The sequence below is a fragment of the Hemibagrus wyckioides genome, linkage group LG01, assembly GCF_019097595.1.
Source record: "Hemibagrus wyckioides isolate EC202008001 linkage group LG01, SWU_Hwy_1.0, whole genome shotgun sequence".
NCBI classification, from domain to species: Eukaryota; Metazoa; Chordata; class Actinopteri; order Siluriformes; family Bagridae; genus Hemibagrus; species Hemibagrus wyckioides.
This window is the reverse complement of record NC_080710.1, coordinates 1,649,854-1,666,995: the sequence shown is the minus strand read 5'-3', so window position 1 is coordinate 1,666,995 and position 17,142 is coordinate 1,649,854. Positions and strand designations below refer to the sequence as shown.

General features: G+C 40.4%; 1 protein-coding gene across 6 annotated transcripts; it reads right to left on the bottom strand.

Moving 5' to 3' along the window:
* Positions 1–371: 371 nt before the first annotated feature.
* On the bottom strand, positions 372–16,720 carry LOC131362776 (uncharacterized). 6 transcript variants are annotated; one of them, XM_058405241.1, is made up of 5 exons: positions 16,671–16,695; positions 16,266–16,370; positions 10,801–10,883; positions 10,165–10,345; positions 372–3,312 (listed from the first exon to the last, which is right to left on the bottom strand). In XM_058405241.1, exons 4-5 carry the CDS (start codon positions 10,191–10,193, stop codon positions 1,758–1,760), a joined length of 1,584 nt encoding a protein of 527 aa, XP_058261224.1. In that variant the 5' UTR covers positions 10,194–10,345; positions 10,801–10,883; positions 16,266–16,370; positions 16,671–16,695; the 3' UTR covers positions 372–1,757. The 6 variants fall into 6 exon arrangements, with proteins under 6 accessions (XP_058261224.1, XP_058261303.1, XP_058261071.1 ...); XM_058405320.1 differs by having other exon boundaries at positions 16,262–16,370; positions 16,671–16,693; XM_058405088.1 differs by lacking the exon at positions 10,801–10,883 and having other exon boundaries at positions 16,671–16,720.
* Positions 16,721–17,142: the final 422 nt, after the last annotated feature.

Below are 17,142 nucleotides of genomic sequence, written 5' to 3'. Positions count from 1 at the left end.
CATTATTATAAAGAATGTTTGTGTTATTTGCACATTTTATAAAAAAAAAAAAATCCTGCTTTTATTCAGCCTGTGACATTAAAGTGAAAACTTTAGTAATTTTAGCACTTGGCATTTTCAAAGAAAATCTGTGAGAGGAGGAGAAGATACATAATAATAATAATAATAATAATAATAACAACAACAACAACAATAATAATAATAACAATAAAAGAGTATAACCAATTTTTATTGCTTAGTAAAGTTACAAAGAGAAAGTCATTATGTGGAACTTTACTCAAAAATGAATTCTGTGTGTAAATTCTTGCTGGTTTGTTATATTTATCAGTTCACTAAATATAATCAGTTTCAATATATAGGCAAAAAAAACATGAACTTAAAACATATAGTTTATTAACACTCACTGCCACATTAATAGGAACACTTGTACATTTATCCAGTTAGCCAATTACATGGCAGAAGCACAGTGCATCCACTCCTACAGATAATTTAGGTAAAGAAGATTCATTAAAGTTCATGCAGTAACTGTGGTGTATAAATCTAGCACACAAGTACACAAGCAGAGTACACAGATGTTTCAGAGAGACAGGACAGTAATCTATTCATACACTATACTGTTAATGAGCAAAGCTTATTCATCCCGAGGTCCTACTGACCACAGGAGGCATGTGCGAGCTGTTACCAGTCTAACACTAAAGATACCACAGTCCAGGAACAGAGAATTTGAGTATTATGGAGTCTATTGGGGTTCAGACTTCATGCTTCTTCACAGCCAGAGGGCTTTCAAGTTTGTTCTGTTTGAGCAGGGTGTATAGATGAGGAGGAAGGTGAGCTGGTCAGAATAAAAGGACTGGAGTAGAAGATGAAGTAAAGATGAAGACAAACCCCACTGATCCACCATCAGGAAGTCGACTGCTATTGTGGGTTATGTAGGAAACCATTCATGAAAGTGATCATAGACCAATGTTGAAGGATGTTGTGGAGGATCAGACATTGATTATAAAGATTGACATGCATCCAGCTGAAAATCATCTTCTCATGAGTTCCAGAAAGTTCTGGGAGCTGGTCACCAGTTCTTCAAGTTCCTGCACTAGTTGTGTTTGCTGAACCACCACCAGGCTGCTTCTTTCTCCTTTCTTTCATGTCTTTTTTCTAGCCACACTGAGCTTCTTCTTCTTTTTCATGTAGTTTTCACAAACAAGGAATTAAGAAAGACCTGATGATGTAACTATGAACAATTCACCAACAAAGTCAGATCTCATCTTCTCTGAAGAGTTGTTTATCACATCTTTAGTTTTTAGGTTTTATCTTTATTCCATACAGAACTGTGAGGAGCTCCACAAGGCCATTTGAGAATCATGTTTAATGACCAGATTGTGTCAAAATAAATGATTACATAATGATTGTTGAATCTACTTCCACATATGAACCTCCTGACAGAAGCAAACAAATCCTGTGCTAAAATTCACTAATCGCTGGACTACTCATTTTCACATAAAGAAAATAGAAAATACATAGGTTATACAAACAAATAGAAGTTTTAATGAATACTTATGTAAGATCATCATTACTCTTATTTTATGTTCATTAACTCTTGGAATTTAAATGATCCTGATGAATATATAATGAATGTTATTAATTTAAAGTCATATTTAGTGATATTGTTACTGTTGTATTATGTTAGAGGGTTCGATGTGATGATCCAATATAGAGAAAATTTCACAACTTTAAAAGAAATGACAGATTTAGTGCATTATTTACTGCATGGATTTAAAAACAGAAAACGCCTTTGCTGAATTTTCCTCCATTCTTTTTTTCATCTCTTCAAGTTTCTGCACTTGATCTGTGTTTCCTGTTTCCTTCACTTTCTCAATCAGAAAGTCCAGATGCTGCAGCGTAAACACAGAGTCACTCTTCAAGGCGATGTCCTCCATCAAGATAACACAGTCATGACACTCTTTCACCAGTCTGATTTTCTCTTTTTCCATTTCTCTCACGTCATTCTCTATTCCACTCATAAAGTTCTTGATGTCGCCATACTTTGTCTCGTATTTCTTTTTCAGATCTTCCTTAGTCTTCTTGACCTTCCTTGTCTTCGTCACATAGATTTTCCCCTCTTTAACATGTTTAGTGTAGTGACACTTTCCAGTACACACTGTGCAATTTCCCATACTGTCCATGACACTACACCAGGAGAGATCACTGACCCACCAGCATCCTGGGTAATGACAGTTCTCCTCACAGACTCTACAGCAAGTGGCTTCTGGGAACATGCTCCAAAAGCTTTTTTTTATTGATTCCTTTTCTTTGTAAGGTTCATTTACGTAATATTCCCAGTTTTGGCTGTCGATTGTTTTCTCGTGTTTCTTTAAAGCCTCTTTTGTGTCCTTGAGCTCTTTCTGTTTCAGTTCCATTAGTTTGATCTTATCCTGTATATTGGAGATGGATGCAGTCAGTTGTTTGCGGCTTCTCAGCACTTCCTCAGTTTTCTTCAGGTTTATGGGTTTAATTTCTTTCAGAAAGGTCAGAAAGCTCTCCATGGTTGTGTTTAACAGTTTCAATGATGCTTGATAATCATCTGATATTTTCTCATCATCAAAGTCTTCATAGTGACTGTTGTTGAATCTGAAATACACAGGATCTCCTTCAGCAGTCAGGGCACATGGGACTTTGGATTCCTTGATGGCTTTAATGGCATTATTAGACTTTGCTGATGCATGTGTGATGAAGAGGACAATATTTTTCTCCACATCATTGCCAAATAAGGAGAGAACTGCATTGAAAACATAGTACAGTCTTTCAGTGAGTCGAACAGTGCTGGAGAACATCACCAGACACACTGCATCAAGTTCATGAACTCCATTTTTAGATTTAAATAACTCATGTAAACTTTCAGCAACACTCAAATCCTCCTTTTTTCCTTCAGTACTTCCGAATCCCGGTGTGTCGATGACGGTCAGAGAGAATGGGCAGTGTTCAGTAAACACATCATACACTGTGACTGCATGAGTCTGAGAATCAGTTTGGTCTCCTTTTGTCTCTATGATCTCACACCAAATTCTGTCTTCACTCTCGACACCCAGCAAGTAGTTGACCATGGAGTTGATGAGAGTCGACTTCCCCACTCCAGTTTCTCCAACTATTAATATGGTTTTATGAGGTTTGTTTTTCTGTTTTTCTCCAAATGCCACTCTCTTCACACTTTCACCATCAAGTACTGTCTTGGTGTTTAGAATATATCTGGTGATGAATCCTTTTATTGATCTGCTGGTTCTACTGATTTCATTCAGTTGTTTTTTCATGTCTTCTTTCCTACACAAAATGAAAGGCTCATGGATTAGTGTAAGGTACTGTAAGGTAAGGTACTGTTGATCCTAACCACACAACACCCTGTGTTTATAATTTAATGAAGAAATTTGACAGGCTTTCCTCTCATTTTCTATGTAACTGAAATGACCTATAAGGTTATATTCTTATATTCAATGGCTGACTGCCATGTCCATTTACTTAAGGCTGCCTTTTTGGTAGAATTTATTGAAGTGCATCGTTGGAGCTGCATAACTTTCAACAATATTTTTATTGATTTTTTAAGAGAGACATAACATATATGGTAAACGTTTAGTGTGAGTTTCAAGGCACACCTGTATTGTCTTATTTATAAACCCCTAACAGTGCACCCCTATACTACCCCCCACCTACCCACCCACCCCACCCACCCCACCCACCCCACCCAACCACACCTCCAATTCCAGCCTTACATGTCTGAGAGGCTAAACACCATGTATAGTTAAAGAAAGGAAAGAGAAAAAATAAATAAATAGATTGAAAAAGAGAAAAAAAACTGGAGCTGGAAGTCTAGGTTTTGTGTGCAAAGAAAGAGGGGGAAAAAAATAAAAATAAAAAAGCCATAAACCTGAGAAAACCAACCAATCAAAAAAAAATTGGGGGTAAACTATAAATTTATTTGAAAAAAGTGAAGGAAGGGCCCCCACCCCTGATGAAATTTCAAGCCTGAGTTACAGATTGAATAATGAATCTTCTCCAGGGACAAATAGGACATAATATCTCTAAGCCACTGGGCGTGAGTGGGAGAGGTGGTATCCTTCCACTTAAATAAAAGAGAATGCCTGGCTAGGAGGGATGCAAAAGAAAATAATGGACATTTAGCTGGGGTTAGGTGCCTATCATCCTCTCCAGTAAAGCCAAAAAGAGCAACCAGGGGGTCTGGTTTAAGATTACAACTCAGTACGATAGACAGGGTTTGAAAGACCTCCCTCCAAAATTTTTGGGCATTTCCAAATTAGGGCATGTCTAGTACATATGAATGAGAGACGCCTCTCCACTTTTACATTTATCACAGCAGGGATCAACATCTGGGTAGAAGTAAGAAAGCTTAACTTTGGAGAAATGAGCCCTATGTACAACCTTAAACTGTAATAAGGAGTGCTGGGCACATGAGGAGGTTGAGATGACAAGCTTGAGAATCCAGTTCCATGTATCATCTGAGAGTGTCAGGTTTAGGTCTTTTTGCCAAGCATAATTTAATTTTATTCAAAGTGGTGTAACTCAAACCCATTTTTTTTTCCTAGCATTTGTCCTGCATGATGGCAGCGTCCGCTGTTTTGTGGCGGATCATTTGATCCGCATGATTTGGCACAGGTTTTACACCAGATGCCCTTCCTGTCGCAACCCCCCCCATTTTTATCCGGACTTGGGACTGGCACTGAGAGTTAACTCTTCTGTGGCTGGGCTGGCGCCCTGCCCCGGGAATTGCTGCCGGACCACCAGGAGGCAGTGTAACTCAAACCCATTAATATGCCATAAATAGTGGATATTAGGCCTTTATGCAGCAGGGACAGACAAAACAATTTATCTATAATATTTGCATGAGTAGCCTCAGGGATGTTTGTTATCAAAGAGCTAATGATGTATCTGAAAAAGAAAATATCTGAAAAAGTGAGATTTGGATAGATTTATCCTTTCAGACAGCTGTTCAAACGATGCAAATTTTTGAATAATAAAAAGGTCTTTGCAAAGCTTAATGCCCTTACTGTGCCATTCTTGAAATACTGGGGCATGTAAAGAAGGTTGAAAGAGATGGTTAGAGACGATAAGGATAGAAAGAATAAAGTCCAAAAAACCACTGGACTTTCTGAACTGAGCCCATACTCTCAGTGTATGCCTAATAACTGAGTTATTGATTGATTTAACTGAGGGGATGGGGAGTGCAGAGACAGCGAGGCTTTTGACAGAGTTTATATCCATTTCCACCCAGGCAGGCCGATTAGGTTGGTTATGGAAATATGCCCAAAAGGAGAGAGAACGAATGTTTGCTGCCCAGAATATAAACGAAAATTGGGTAAAGCCATGCATCCCTCTCTTTTAGATCTTTGGAGTAGGGACTTGTTCAATCGAGGATGCTTACCTTTCCAAAGATAAGATGATATAATTGAATCCAATGCATCAAAGTAAGATTTGGGAATAAAAACAGCTGCAGACTGAATAAGATATAAAAATTTAGGGAGAATATTCATTTTAATTACATTAATTCATCCCACCAGGGGCATGGACAATGGTGACCATTGTCCCAATTCCCTTTTTGTTTGATTTAGCAACCCATCAAAATTTTCTGTAAAAAGGTACTTTTGTTTTTTGTAACTGTGATACCAAGATAGGTAAACTGATTTTTTACTATCTTGAAAGTGAGGTTGTGCATTTCTGTTATTAGTGTTTCACTATTTTGCAGAAACAGTTCGCTTTCGTGCAAATTTAGTTTATGTCCCGACAAAATGTCCGAATTTAATGAGCAGTGACAGCAAAGGTGGCAGGGAGGTGACAGGATCCGATATGAAAAGTAAAAGATTATTTGCATAAAGGGAGTATCTCACACTGAAGAAATGACACTCTGCTACAATGTAAAGTAGTGAGTGTACAGCCTGTATAACAGTGTAAATTTGCTGTCCCCGCAAAATAACTCAACACACAGCCAGTAATGTTGGCAAAAACTGTTGGCACCAAGTGGGGCGGAGGTGGCTCAAGTGGTTAAGGCTCTGGGTCGTTGACTGGAAGCTCGGGGGTTCAAGCCCCAGCACTACCAAGTTGCCACTGTTGGGCCCTTGAGCAAGGCCCTTAACCCTCTCTGCTCCAGGGGTGCTGTATCATAGCTGACCCTGTGCTCTGACCCCAACCTCTGAGGATGGGATATGCAAAGAAAAGAATGCTGTAATGTATATGTGACAAACAAAGGCAAATTATTATTATTATAAAAGTGAGTAAACCCCTTAGTGGAAATATCCAAATTGGGCCCAATTAGCCATTTACTCTCCCCGGTGTCATATGACTCATTAGTGTTACAAGGTCTCAGGTGTGAATGGGGAGCAGGTGTTTTAAATTTGGTGTTATCACTCTCTCATACTGGTCACTGGAAGTTCAACATGGTACCTCATGGCAAAGAACTTGCTGAGGATCTGAATAAAAGAATTGTTGCTCTACATAGAGATGGCCTAGGCTATAAGATTGCCAAGGCCCTGAAACTGAGCTGCAGGATGGTGGGCATGGCCATACAGCGGTTTACAGGACAGGTTCCACTCAGAACAGGCCTCACCATGGTCCACCAAAGAAGTTGAGTGCACGTGCTCAGCATCATATCCGGAGGTCGTCTTTGGGAAATAGACGCACGAGTGCTGCCAGCATTGCTGCAGAGATTGAAGGGGTGGGGGGTCAGCCTGTCAGTGCTCAGATCATACGCCGCATACTGCATGAAATTGGTCTGCATGCCTGTCATCCCAGAAGGAAGCCTCTACTAAAGATGATGCACAAGAAAGCCCACATACAGTTTGCTTAAGACAAGCAGACTAAGAACATGGATTACTGGAACCATGTCCTGTGGTCTGATGAGACCAAGATAAACTTATTTGGTTCAGATGGTGTCAAGTGTGTGTGGCAGCAACCAGGTGAAGAGTACAAAGACAAGTGTGTCTTGCCTACAGTCAAGCATGGTGGTGGGAGTGTCATGGTCTGGGCCTGCATGAGTGCTGCCGGCACTGGGGAGCTACAGTTCATTGAGGGAACCATGAATGCCAACATGTACTGTGACATACTGAAGCAGAGTATGATCCCCTCCCTTTGGAGACTGGGCCGCAAGGCAGTATTCCAACATGATAACAACCCCAAACACACCTCCAAGACGACCACTGCCTTGCTAAAGAAGCTGAGGGTAAAGGTGATGGACTGGCCAAGCATATCTCCAGACCTAAACCCTATTGAGCATCTGTGGGGCATCCTCAAACAGAAGGTGGGGGAGCGCAAGGTCTCTAACATCCACCAGCTCTGTGATGTCATCATGGAGGATTGGAAGAGGACTCCAGTGGCAACCTATGAAGCTCTGGTGAACTCCATGTCCAAGAGGGTTAAGGCAGTGCTGGGAAATAATGGTGGCCACACAAAATATTGACACTTTGGGACCAATTTGGACATTTCCACTTAGGGGTGTACTCATTTTTGTTACCAATGGTTTAGACATTAATGGCTGTGTGTTGAGTTATTTTGAGGGGACAGCAAATTTACACTGTTATACAGGCTGTACACTCACTACTTTAAACTGTAGCAGAGTGTCATTTCTTCAGTGTTGTCACATGAAAAGATATAATAGAATATTTACAAAAATGTGAAGGGTGTACTCACTTTTGTGAGATACTGTATATCCCTACAACTATGAAATGCAATTGCTAATGGCTCAATAGCAAGGTTAAAACACAATGGACTCAGAGGACATCCTTGACGAGTTCCCCACTGAAGGCTGAATGGTTGAGATTCTGTGCTGTGAATTCATCAGGACTGAAGTGATAGGGCTTGAATATAATAATCTGACGCAAGTGATAAAACATGGTCCAAAATTGAATTTTTTTTAAGACCTCCCATTCCACATGCTCAAAAGCTTTTTCAGCATCCAAAGAGAGGACACACTCGGGAATCCCATCTGACGGTGTGTACAAGATATCCATAAGGTGCTGAATATTAAAATACAAATGATGGTTTTTGATAAAACCAGTTTGATCCTCAGATATAATTGAGCATAGAATATTCTCTAATCTATGAGCTAGGACTTTAGCAAGGATATTAACATCCACATTAAGAAGAGAGATTGGTCTATATGAAGAGCACTCTGTTGGGTCTTTATCCCTCTTTGCTATAAGGGTTATACAATCCTCATTAAATGATCCTGGGAATTTACCTTGTTAAAAAGACTCTGATAAAACCAAAGCTAGTTGTGGTACAAGGAATGAGGAGAATAATTTAAAAACAAAAATCCCATCAGGGAACAGAAACTTACCAATTTTCAGTGATTAGATAGCTGAGATTATTTTCTCTTGTGATATGGGCTCTTCTAATCTTAATCTAAAATCAGGGGACAGTATTGGGATATTTAGTTGAGTCAAAAAATTCTCAACTGGACTATGGTCCTCTGGGAATTCAGAGGTATATAATCAAGAGTAAAAATTCCTAAATGCGTCATTAATATTAGAGTGAACAGTGGTGATGCATCATTCTCCATTCGAATTTTTGCTGTGTGTTGGTTTGCTCTAAATCCGCTTATCTGATTAGCTAATAGTTTCCTGGATTTGTCACTATGAATGTAAAATTGGTTGTGAGATTCCTCTCCACTTCCACTCTCAACCGAGATTCCACTCCATGGTACACATCTGAAAGAGCTCATTCCCAAAAAGGCTTACATATCATAGAGAAATATATTTAATTTGATTCATTTTATCTATATGGTATTTTTAAATTGGCAGCCTTACCAAACATTTAGAACACTTAATCCAATCAATTATTAGTCTAGGAGTGGCAGAAAGACATCAAGAACCATAACTGAACAAAGGGTATACTGTGGAGTGGAATCTGGGTTGAAGCAGTCTGTAGTTTCTTACGCCAGCACTACATTAGTATTAAATAATTTCCCTGAGACAATGATAAAGTGACCATACATGTCTGGAATAATATTATGGTGCTCAAAAGAGATGTTTGGGTTAATAAGAATTGAAACCCCACTAGCTTTGGCCTGAAAGGTCGAGTGGTAATCCTGCCCACCCCAGTGTGACATGAGGCCAGAGGTATCAGAACTGCGAATGTGAGTTTCTTATAAAAAGGTAATTGTGGTGTTAAGTTGTTTAAGGTGTGAGAGCACTTTCCCTCTTTTGACCATATGGTTTGGTCCCCTAACATTCCAGCTCACAAAGTTTAAAGAACTATTCATTATCATTGAAAGAGAGTGCAGGTTGGTAAGCATAGATTATATTGAAATGCCATGTGTCAGCCTTAGAACTTAGAAAAGTGTAGAACACAGACAGACAAATGAAAGATAAACTGTCTAAACAGTTCTAACAAAGTACTGGCTTTGGAGATTCCACAACCCAACCACCCACACCACATCCGTCATAACTTCTATATACTCAGCTCGCTGGCTTAAATCTTCTGGAGCGTAATTTTCTACAACCCAGAGAATAACCGGGCGAGGTCTCTGTCCTGAAGCGGGTTTGGGTGTAGGTATATGGTGGGCTCTGTCAATCTCTGGTGGGGATGGGAGCGTTTCACTCACAAACACCTCACACAAAAATTTTGAAAAGAATTTAGTAGGGAGTCCACCTTCAGTAGATTCTGGAACGCCTAGAATACACAAATTTTGTCTCCTGCTCCGACCTTCTAGGTCTGTGACTTTGGCCTTTAACTTGGAGTTGTTTTCCTGAAGACCGGAGCAGATATTTTCCAACTCACTTACACACTGACTCAGGTCATCCGTAAGAAATTCTAATGAAGGTAAGCACTGACCGTGGTCCTTTACTTTGGCTTGAATCTGGTCCATTTTTTCATTACCAATAAACCAAATGAAGATTTAAATTCAGCCGCTAGCGCTACACGGTGCTTATCCAGCAGCGCAGAGATATCCTCGACCGTTAATACCACCGCAGAGTCATGCAGTAGCCATTGTAGGTCAAAAATATCCTAAAAAGTAAACTTAACACAAGAGCAGATAAAGGAGTGAAGAAACTAAGTGTCAATCTGAGCATCTGATTTCACTTCTCTTTTCCACGTCCACTCCATGCGGTTGCTAACTGGAAGCCGCCTGAGCTACATGACTGAATGTTTTATCATATGAAAGCTTACCTTTGAGAGGAACAATGAAATTGTGCCATGATTGGTGTCTGGTTGCTGGTATCTGATATCAAGAAGTAAATCAGGGTTTTGATCAGTCTGTTTAAGGAAAGACGCAATATCAGCTCAGTGCAAAGGTTGTGGGGAGGAGGAACAATGAGGGTTCTGCAGGACCCCGGAATTTCAGCTGAACCTGCATAGAAAAATGAACAAACTTAAAACTTTGAGTAGTTTTTAAATTCATATCTGAGAGGTACCGTTCTTCTTGCAGTAACATTCGTTTCCTGGTTTTCATAGAATATTCTAGAATCTATCATGTGAATATGAAATTTTTTAATGATAATTTACAGTTTTGGTTTCCTGTCAGAAATATTCAAAATCTGTTTAAGACAGTTTAACAAACACAACAGTCCACCTAAAGATGTTGCTAGATAAGTAGGAAGTTCTCTTATTTGGGCTAAAGCAGTCTATGATGCTAGAGCTTTAATTCTGGATGAGACATGTACAAAAGAGGAAGTATATAAAGTAGAAAATACTAACATCTGACCAAGATGGTGCCGGTGAGGTCGGCTACTTTTAAACTGGCAAATTCTTCTAAATCGCATTGAGTACGATAGAGATATTTCTATTGGTATACAATGTACTCACAATTCAATGTTTTTAACCCTGGATCCAAGCTGGCCGAGTGAGATCCTGAGGAAGAACAAAGGACGCGACCCGAAGCGGCAGCCCTGGGGGAAATGAGCCAGTGTCAGGAACAGGCTGAGAGCTCGTGCACACCGCACACCTCTGCCTAGCATCCTGCTCGCCAACATTCAGTCGCTGGAGAACAAGCTCGACGACCTCAGGGCCAGGGTAAAGTTCCAGAGAGACATTCGGGACTGCAATCTCCTTTGCTTCACCGAGACATGGCTGAACCCAGCGGTACCGGACCACGCCATCCAGCCGGCCGAGTTCTTCTCAGTTCACCGCATGGACAGAACACTGGAATCGGGGAAGTCGAGAGGAGGCGGTGTGTGTTTAATGGTGAACAGAAGATGGTGCAACAGCGCGAGCATTGTTCCACTCACATGCTCCTGCACACCCAACCTGGAACTATTGACCATCAAATGTCATCCTTTTTATCTTCCTTGGGAGTTTACCTCAGTCATAATCAGTGCCGTTTATATTCCACCTCAGGCGGACATGGACACTGCTTTATGTGAGCTGCATGAAGCATTCACACAGCATCAGATTCAGCACCGGGATGCTGTGCTTATTGTGGTGGGGGACTTTAACAGTGCCAACCTCAAACGCACAGTGCCGAACTTTTATCAGCACGTCAGCTTCTCCACCAAGGTTGAAAGGACACTGGACCACTGCTACACAACAGTTAAAGATGGCTACAAGGCACAATCTTGCTCACCGCTTGGGAAATCCGACCACGCCACCATATTCCTCATGCCAAAATATAAACAAAGGCTCAAGCAGGAAGTTCTGGCTCAGAGGGAGGTCTCACGCTGGATGGACCAATCGGTGGCCATGCTACAGGATGCTCTGGATGACGCAGACTGGGACATGTTCCAGTGCAGCTCTGATGACATCAATGTGTTTAAGGAAGTGGTTGTGGGATTCATCGGGAAAATAACAGATGATACTCTGCAGAAAACCACCATCAGAATGTTTCCCAATCAGAAGTCATGGGTGGATAAGACCAGCCGCGACGCTCTGAGATCTCGCACCGCTGCCTACAACACGGGACTTGCATCAGGTGACATGAACTTATACAAGGCTGCATCATACAATGTGCGGAAAACGGTGAAAGAGGCGAAACAGCACTACGGGAGGAAACTCCAACAGAGTGACTCTAGGAGCCTGTGGCAGGGATTAAGGACAATAACAGACTATAAAGCACCAACATCCGGTATGATGAATGCGGAAGTGTCTCTGGCAGACGAGCTGAACACCTTCTATGCTCGCTTCAAGGCTGCAGCTAATGATGCTAAAGCTAATGCTACAGCTAATGCTAATGGCTGCAGACAGGGAGAGACTGCCAACACCAGAAACGCATTCATCATCTCTGAGCATGACGTGAGGAGAGCCTTCAGGAGAGTGAACACCAGGAAAGCAGCAGGATCAGATGGAATATCAGGTCGAATCCTCAGAGCCTGTGCTGACCAGCTAGCACCTGTGTTCACAGAAATATTCAACCTCTCCTTAAGACAGTCGGCAATCCCCACGTGCTTCAAAGAGTCCATCATTGTTCCTGTCCCGAAGAAACCTCATCCTGCTTCCCTCAACAACTACCGCCCTGTAGCCCTGACCTCAGTAGTGATGAAGTGCTTTGAACGGCTGGTCAGAGTCTTCATCATCGCTTCACTACCAGACACACTGGATCCATTACAGTTCGCCTACCGCCCAAACCACTCAACCGACGATGCTATTTCCCACCTCCATCACACTTCACTCACTCACCTGGACACTAGAAAGAGGAATTATGTTAGAATGTTGACTGTACAGTTCAGCGTTTAACACTATAATCACCTCCACACTCACCACCAAGCAGGAGCACCTGGGACTCAGCCCATCTCTTTGTCAGTGGATCTCCAATTTCCTAACTGGTAGACCACAGGTAGTAAGGATGGGCAGACATGTCTCAGCCTCACTCACCCTCAGCACTGTTCTGAGCCCCCTGCTGTACTCTTTGTACACGTATGACTGCATGGCCACTACCAACTCCACCAACATTATCAAGTTTGCTGACGACACCGTTGTAGTCAGATTGATCTCCGACAACAATGAGACGACCCCCCTGGAGGAGATTAAGACTCTGGAGGACTGGTGCCAGAGGAACAACCTCCACCTTAACATCAGCAAGACTAAGGAGCTGATAGTGGACTTCAGCAAAAAGCAAGAGAGGAACTACCAGACCCCTGTAATCAACAAGAGCCCAGTGGAGAGAGTGGACAGCTTCAGATACCTCGGTGTTCACATCACGCAGGACCCGTCATGGTCCTGTCACATCTACACCGTGGTGAAGAAGGCACGGCAGAGCCTCTTCCACCGCAGATGCTTGAGAGACTTTAGACTGCCTGATAAGGTGCTAAGAAACTTTTAATCCTGCACCATAGAGAGCATCCTGATGGGAAACATCACCACCTGGTTCGGGAACAGCACCATGCAGGACAGATGAGCTCTTCAGAGGGTGGTGCGATCAGCTGAGCGCATCATCCCTGCTAAGCTCCCTGACCTGCACTCAATCTACAGCAAGCGGTGCTGGACCAAGGCCAGGAAGATCGTGAAGGACCTCAGCCCAACAATGGACTTTTCTCTCTGTTGAGGTCAGGGAAGCACTTCTGCTCCCTGAAGGCCAACACCGAGAGACTGAGGAGAAGCTTCTTCCTGCAGGCTATACGGTCTCTCAATCAGAACCTCCCATAGGACTCAACTGATAAGACCTACTATGCTCCTACACACGTGTTGGAACTCCAACCACACCGGACATTTGCACATTACAGGACTGTGGCACACAATATACAACACAAATGTACACCTGCACATTTGCACATTTCAGGACTGTGCACACAATACATAAACATACATGTTGCACAGTCTGCTCCCGTTTACATACAAAGAGGACTTATGCACATCTGCACTTGGACAATACCACTGCTCTCATTACCTCATCACCTTATTCCACTTTGTGACCACGCTGTACTGCTGCTGTCTGCACCTTGGACACTGTTGCACACTACACACTATTCATTTTATATAATTTTGCACAACACAGTTGTTACATTCTTACACTTCCTATATATATTCTATTTTATATACATATTCTATATACATATATAGCATACCTTGCTTTATTTATATTTATTATATTTTATTATATTTTTATTATATTTTATTTTTACCTACTGTGAACTTAGTTTTATATTTTATATTTTGTATTTTTAGTATAATTCATACTTATTTTATATTTCGTATTTTATATTTTATCCTTGTCTTTTGTTCTGTCCTTATTCCTTTTCCTTTTTCAAGGGTCAAAACAGTCATGTAAGCATGTAAGCGTGAAAGGGGTTTGAAAAATAATGCTAAAAGGAAGGCTTTATTTTTGTATGCTAAGAGGCACAAAGTAGATTTCTGTTTTTTTCCAGGAAAGTCACTTTACATCTAAAGACACTAAATTTTGGAGGTCACAGTGGGGCAATGACATATGGCTGTCACACGGGTCAGAATATTCTGCTGCAATAGGGATTATGCGGTATAACTTTAATGGTAGTATTCTGGAAACCAATATAGACCATTCAGGTCACTTCTTGCTAATTGTAATTGCGGTCAATCAATTTATAGTAGTTATTGTGAATATTTATGGATACAACTCTGGTGTAAAAAACTGCACTCTCTTTAACATGCTAGATCAAAAACTTTCATATGCATTGAGGAAATATCCCTCTGCCTTTCTGATTTTAGGAGGTGATTTTAACATAGTAATGAATAACATGCTAGATTGACACCCTCCAAGGAAAGCAACTTCTCCAAACTCAAATCTTACAGTATATATGGATAAATTTGATGTAACTGACATCTGGAAATAATTGTATCCAGAAGTAATACAGTACACCTGGTGTAATAAAGACCGGTCAAGGCAATCCAGAATTGATTATTGGCTGATCTCTAAAACATTAAGAAACAATAATATCTCTATTAATATTAGCAACAGTCCACTGACTGACCATAATGCCATTTATATTTCAGTTAATTTATTACAAAATTCTACAGTCCATACTTCTAAAGCGTCACTAAAATTAAATGAAATTAAATAATTCCCTTCTTAAGTATGAAAAGGTCAAGCAACAGATTGACAAGTTGATCCGGGTTTACTGGGAAAGGGCTGAATCAGAAAAAGCTTATGGACGCAATTGGGAGCTTCTAAAATATGAATTAAGGAAATTCTTAAGAAAATTTAGGTGATATAGCAAAACAAAATAGATTAATAGAAGATGAAATTCTTTTGTAGCTGTCTGCTTTATCCTTTAAGGAACCATTGACAGATACCCAGAACACTGAATACTGCAAACTACAGAATAAGTTAGATGAGCTGTATAGTGCCAAAGCTAAAGGAGCCTATATCAGATCCAGGGGAATATGGCTGGAAGAAGGAGAACAAAACTCAGCCTATTTCTTCAGGTTGGAAAGATCCAGTGCTATGAATATCTCTATTGATCGTCTCCAAACAAATGATGGAGTTCTTGATAATCCTGAGGAGATAGCTGCTTTTTGCTCAAAATTCTATAATAACTTATACATGTCGAGATATTGTGATAATTCAGCCAAATCCTTTTTTGACTCTATTAATAAAAACAAACTTATTTCCTTGGAAGATAAAGAAGCTTGTGATGGTGATATACAGTATCTGAACCGGAAATTCTACTGGCAATTAAGAGTTTAAAAAATAATAAAAGTCCGGGCTGTGATGGTCTAACCGCTGAGCTTTACAAGATGTTCGACAAAAAATTCTCTCATTTCTTATTATAAGTGTTTGAGGAAAGTTTTGAATTGGAAGCACTTCCACCAACCATGACACAAGGAGTCATCACTCCCAGGATGGTGAGCTGTTTACTCAACCAGTCTCCAGTGGAATTGGATGATGGTCATGACCACCAGAAAGAGTGGCTGGATTAACTGCAGTCTATATTATAATGTAGAAATTATATGATTTTTGCAAATGCCACACGAGAAAATTCATTTTAAACTTTATGTGAATGGCAAATGACTGATCCCAGATTACAGTGCAATCAGATTTATCAGTGATAACCACTGGTTTCAGAAAAACTGATACTTTTAAAAATCTTATTTTTTATTATTATGATTTCTTTGTTTTACTAACCAAGAAAGAAAAAAAATATATATTTCTGATAATCAACATGGCCCATTAAATTCAGCTGCTATGAAAATCATGCCCAAAGAGTACAGAAACCACTGATGTCCTTTAAATAATCAGTTAATCAGACTGGGATAAAACACCACTGTGACAATGCTGAACACACGGACTAGAATGGAGCGCTCCACGTTGTCATGGTAACGCTGACAAACCCATGCAGTGTGCAGAGTGATTAAGATTTACCTACAGCGTGACAGCTCTCTGGAGGCTGACCACTCAGTAAACACCAACACGGGAACTAACACGAGCCTTCACCGGTGAAACTCTAGATGATGTCCTCAGGATCTTTTCTCTGTGGATGAATATAACAAAATGTTGGCTTGGGGATAAAAATGTCATTTTCAGGTAATCACTCAATTGTCATCAGATTGTGATCAAACGTAAAAAAGTACCATTTAGTAATTCTTAAAACATTTAGTTTCTGAATTTCTTTCTCATACTACACCTATAAATGGCCCATTATAGGGGCCACAGGTAAAATATGAAAGTATGCTAGTAAAATTTTAAAAAAACTAAAAAATCCTTATAAAGAAAAGAAAATATTGTCAGGCATCAGTGTATTCATTAACAACAAACATCAAGAATCACCCACCTTCTGCTGTATCAGTCTCGTCTTGTTCAGTCCTGAAAAGACTGAAATGGGCAGGGATGTTGAGAGCCCTTATAAAGGAATTCAGACTCAGGACACCATGTGGTTTACGGGAAATCGGTGTATTTCCCTGTCTCTGCAGAAGTCAGCTGATGGGGAGCAAAAGCTCTTTAATCTGACTTTCAGTGATTCAGAACACAAAAATGATTTAAATATGTTTTTACTCTTAAAACCTCAAGATATCAACCCTCAATGGTACAAACTTTTTAAACAATGAATTATATTTTTAGTTCTTAAGACTACTATGTCTGTATTTGATGTACATGAAATGTTACACCACCTCCAGAACACTTTACTTCCAAGTTTCAACAATGGATTGACATCTGTAATATTAAATATAGACTGAAGACAAATGATTATATTTATCATCCACACTTCTGAAAACTCTAAATAGCCTCAGCATATCAACATTTCC

Coding starts and splice junctions, on each gene's coding strand:
- LOC131362776 (XM_058405088.1), bottom strand. CDS start 10,193: ATGGCACAATTTCATTGTTCCTCTCAAAG. Junction 3,313..10,164: donor TTTCATTGTTCCTCTCAAAG/GTAAGCTTTCAT, acceptor CATTTTGTGTAG/GAAAGAAGACATGAAAAAAC.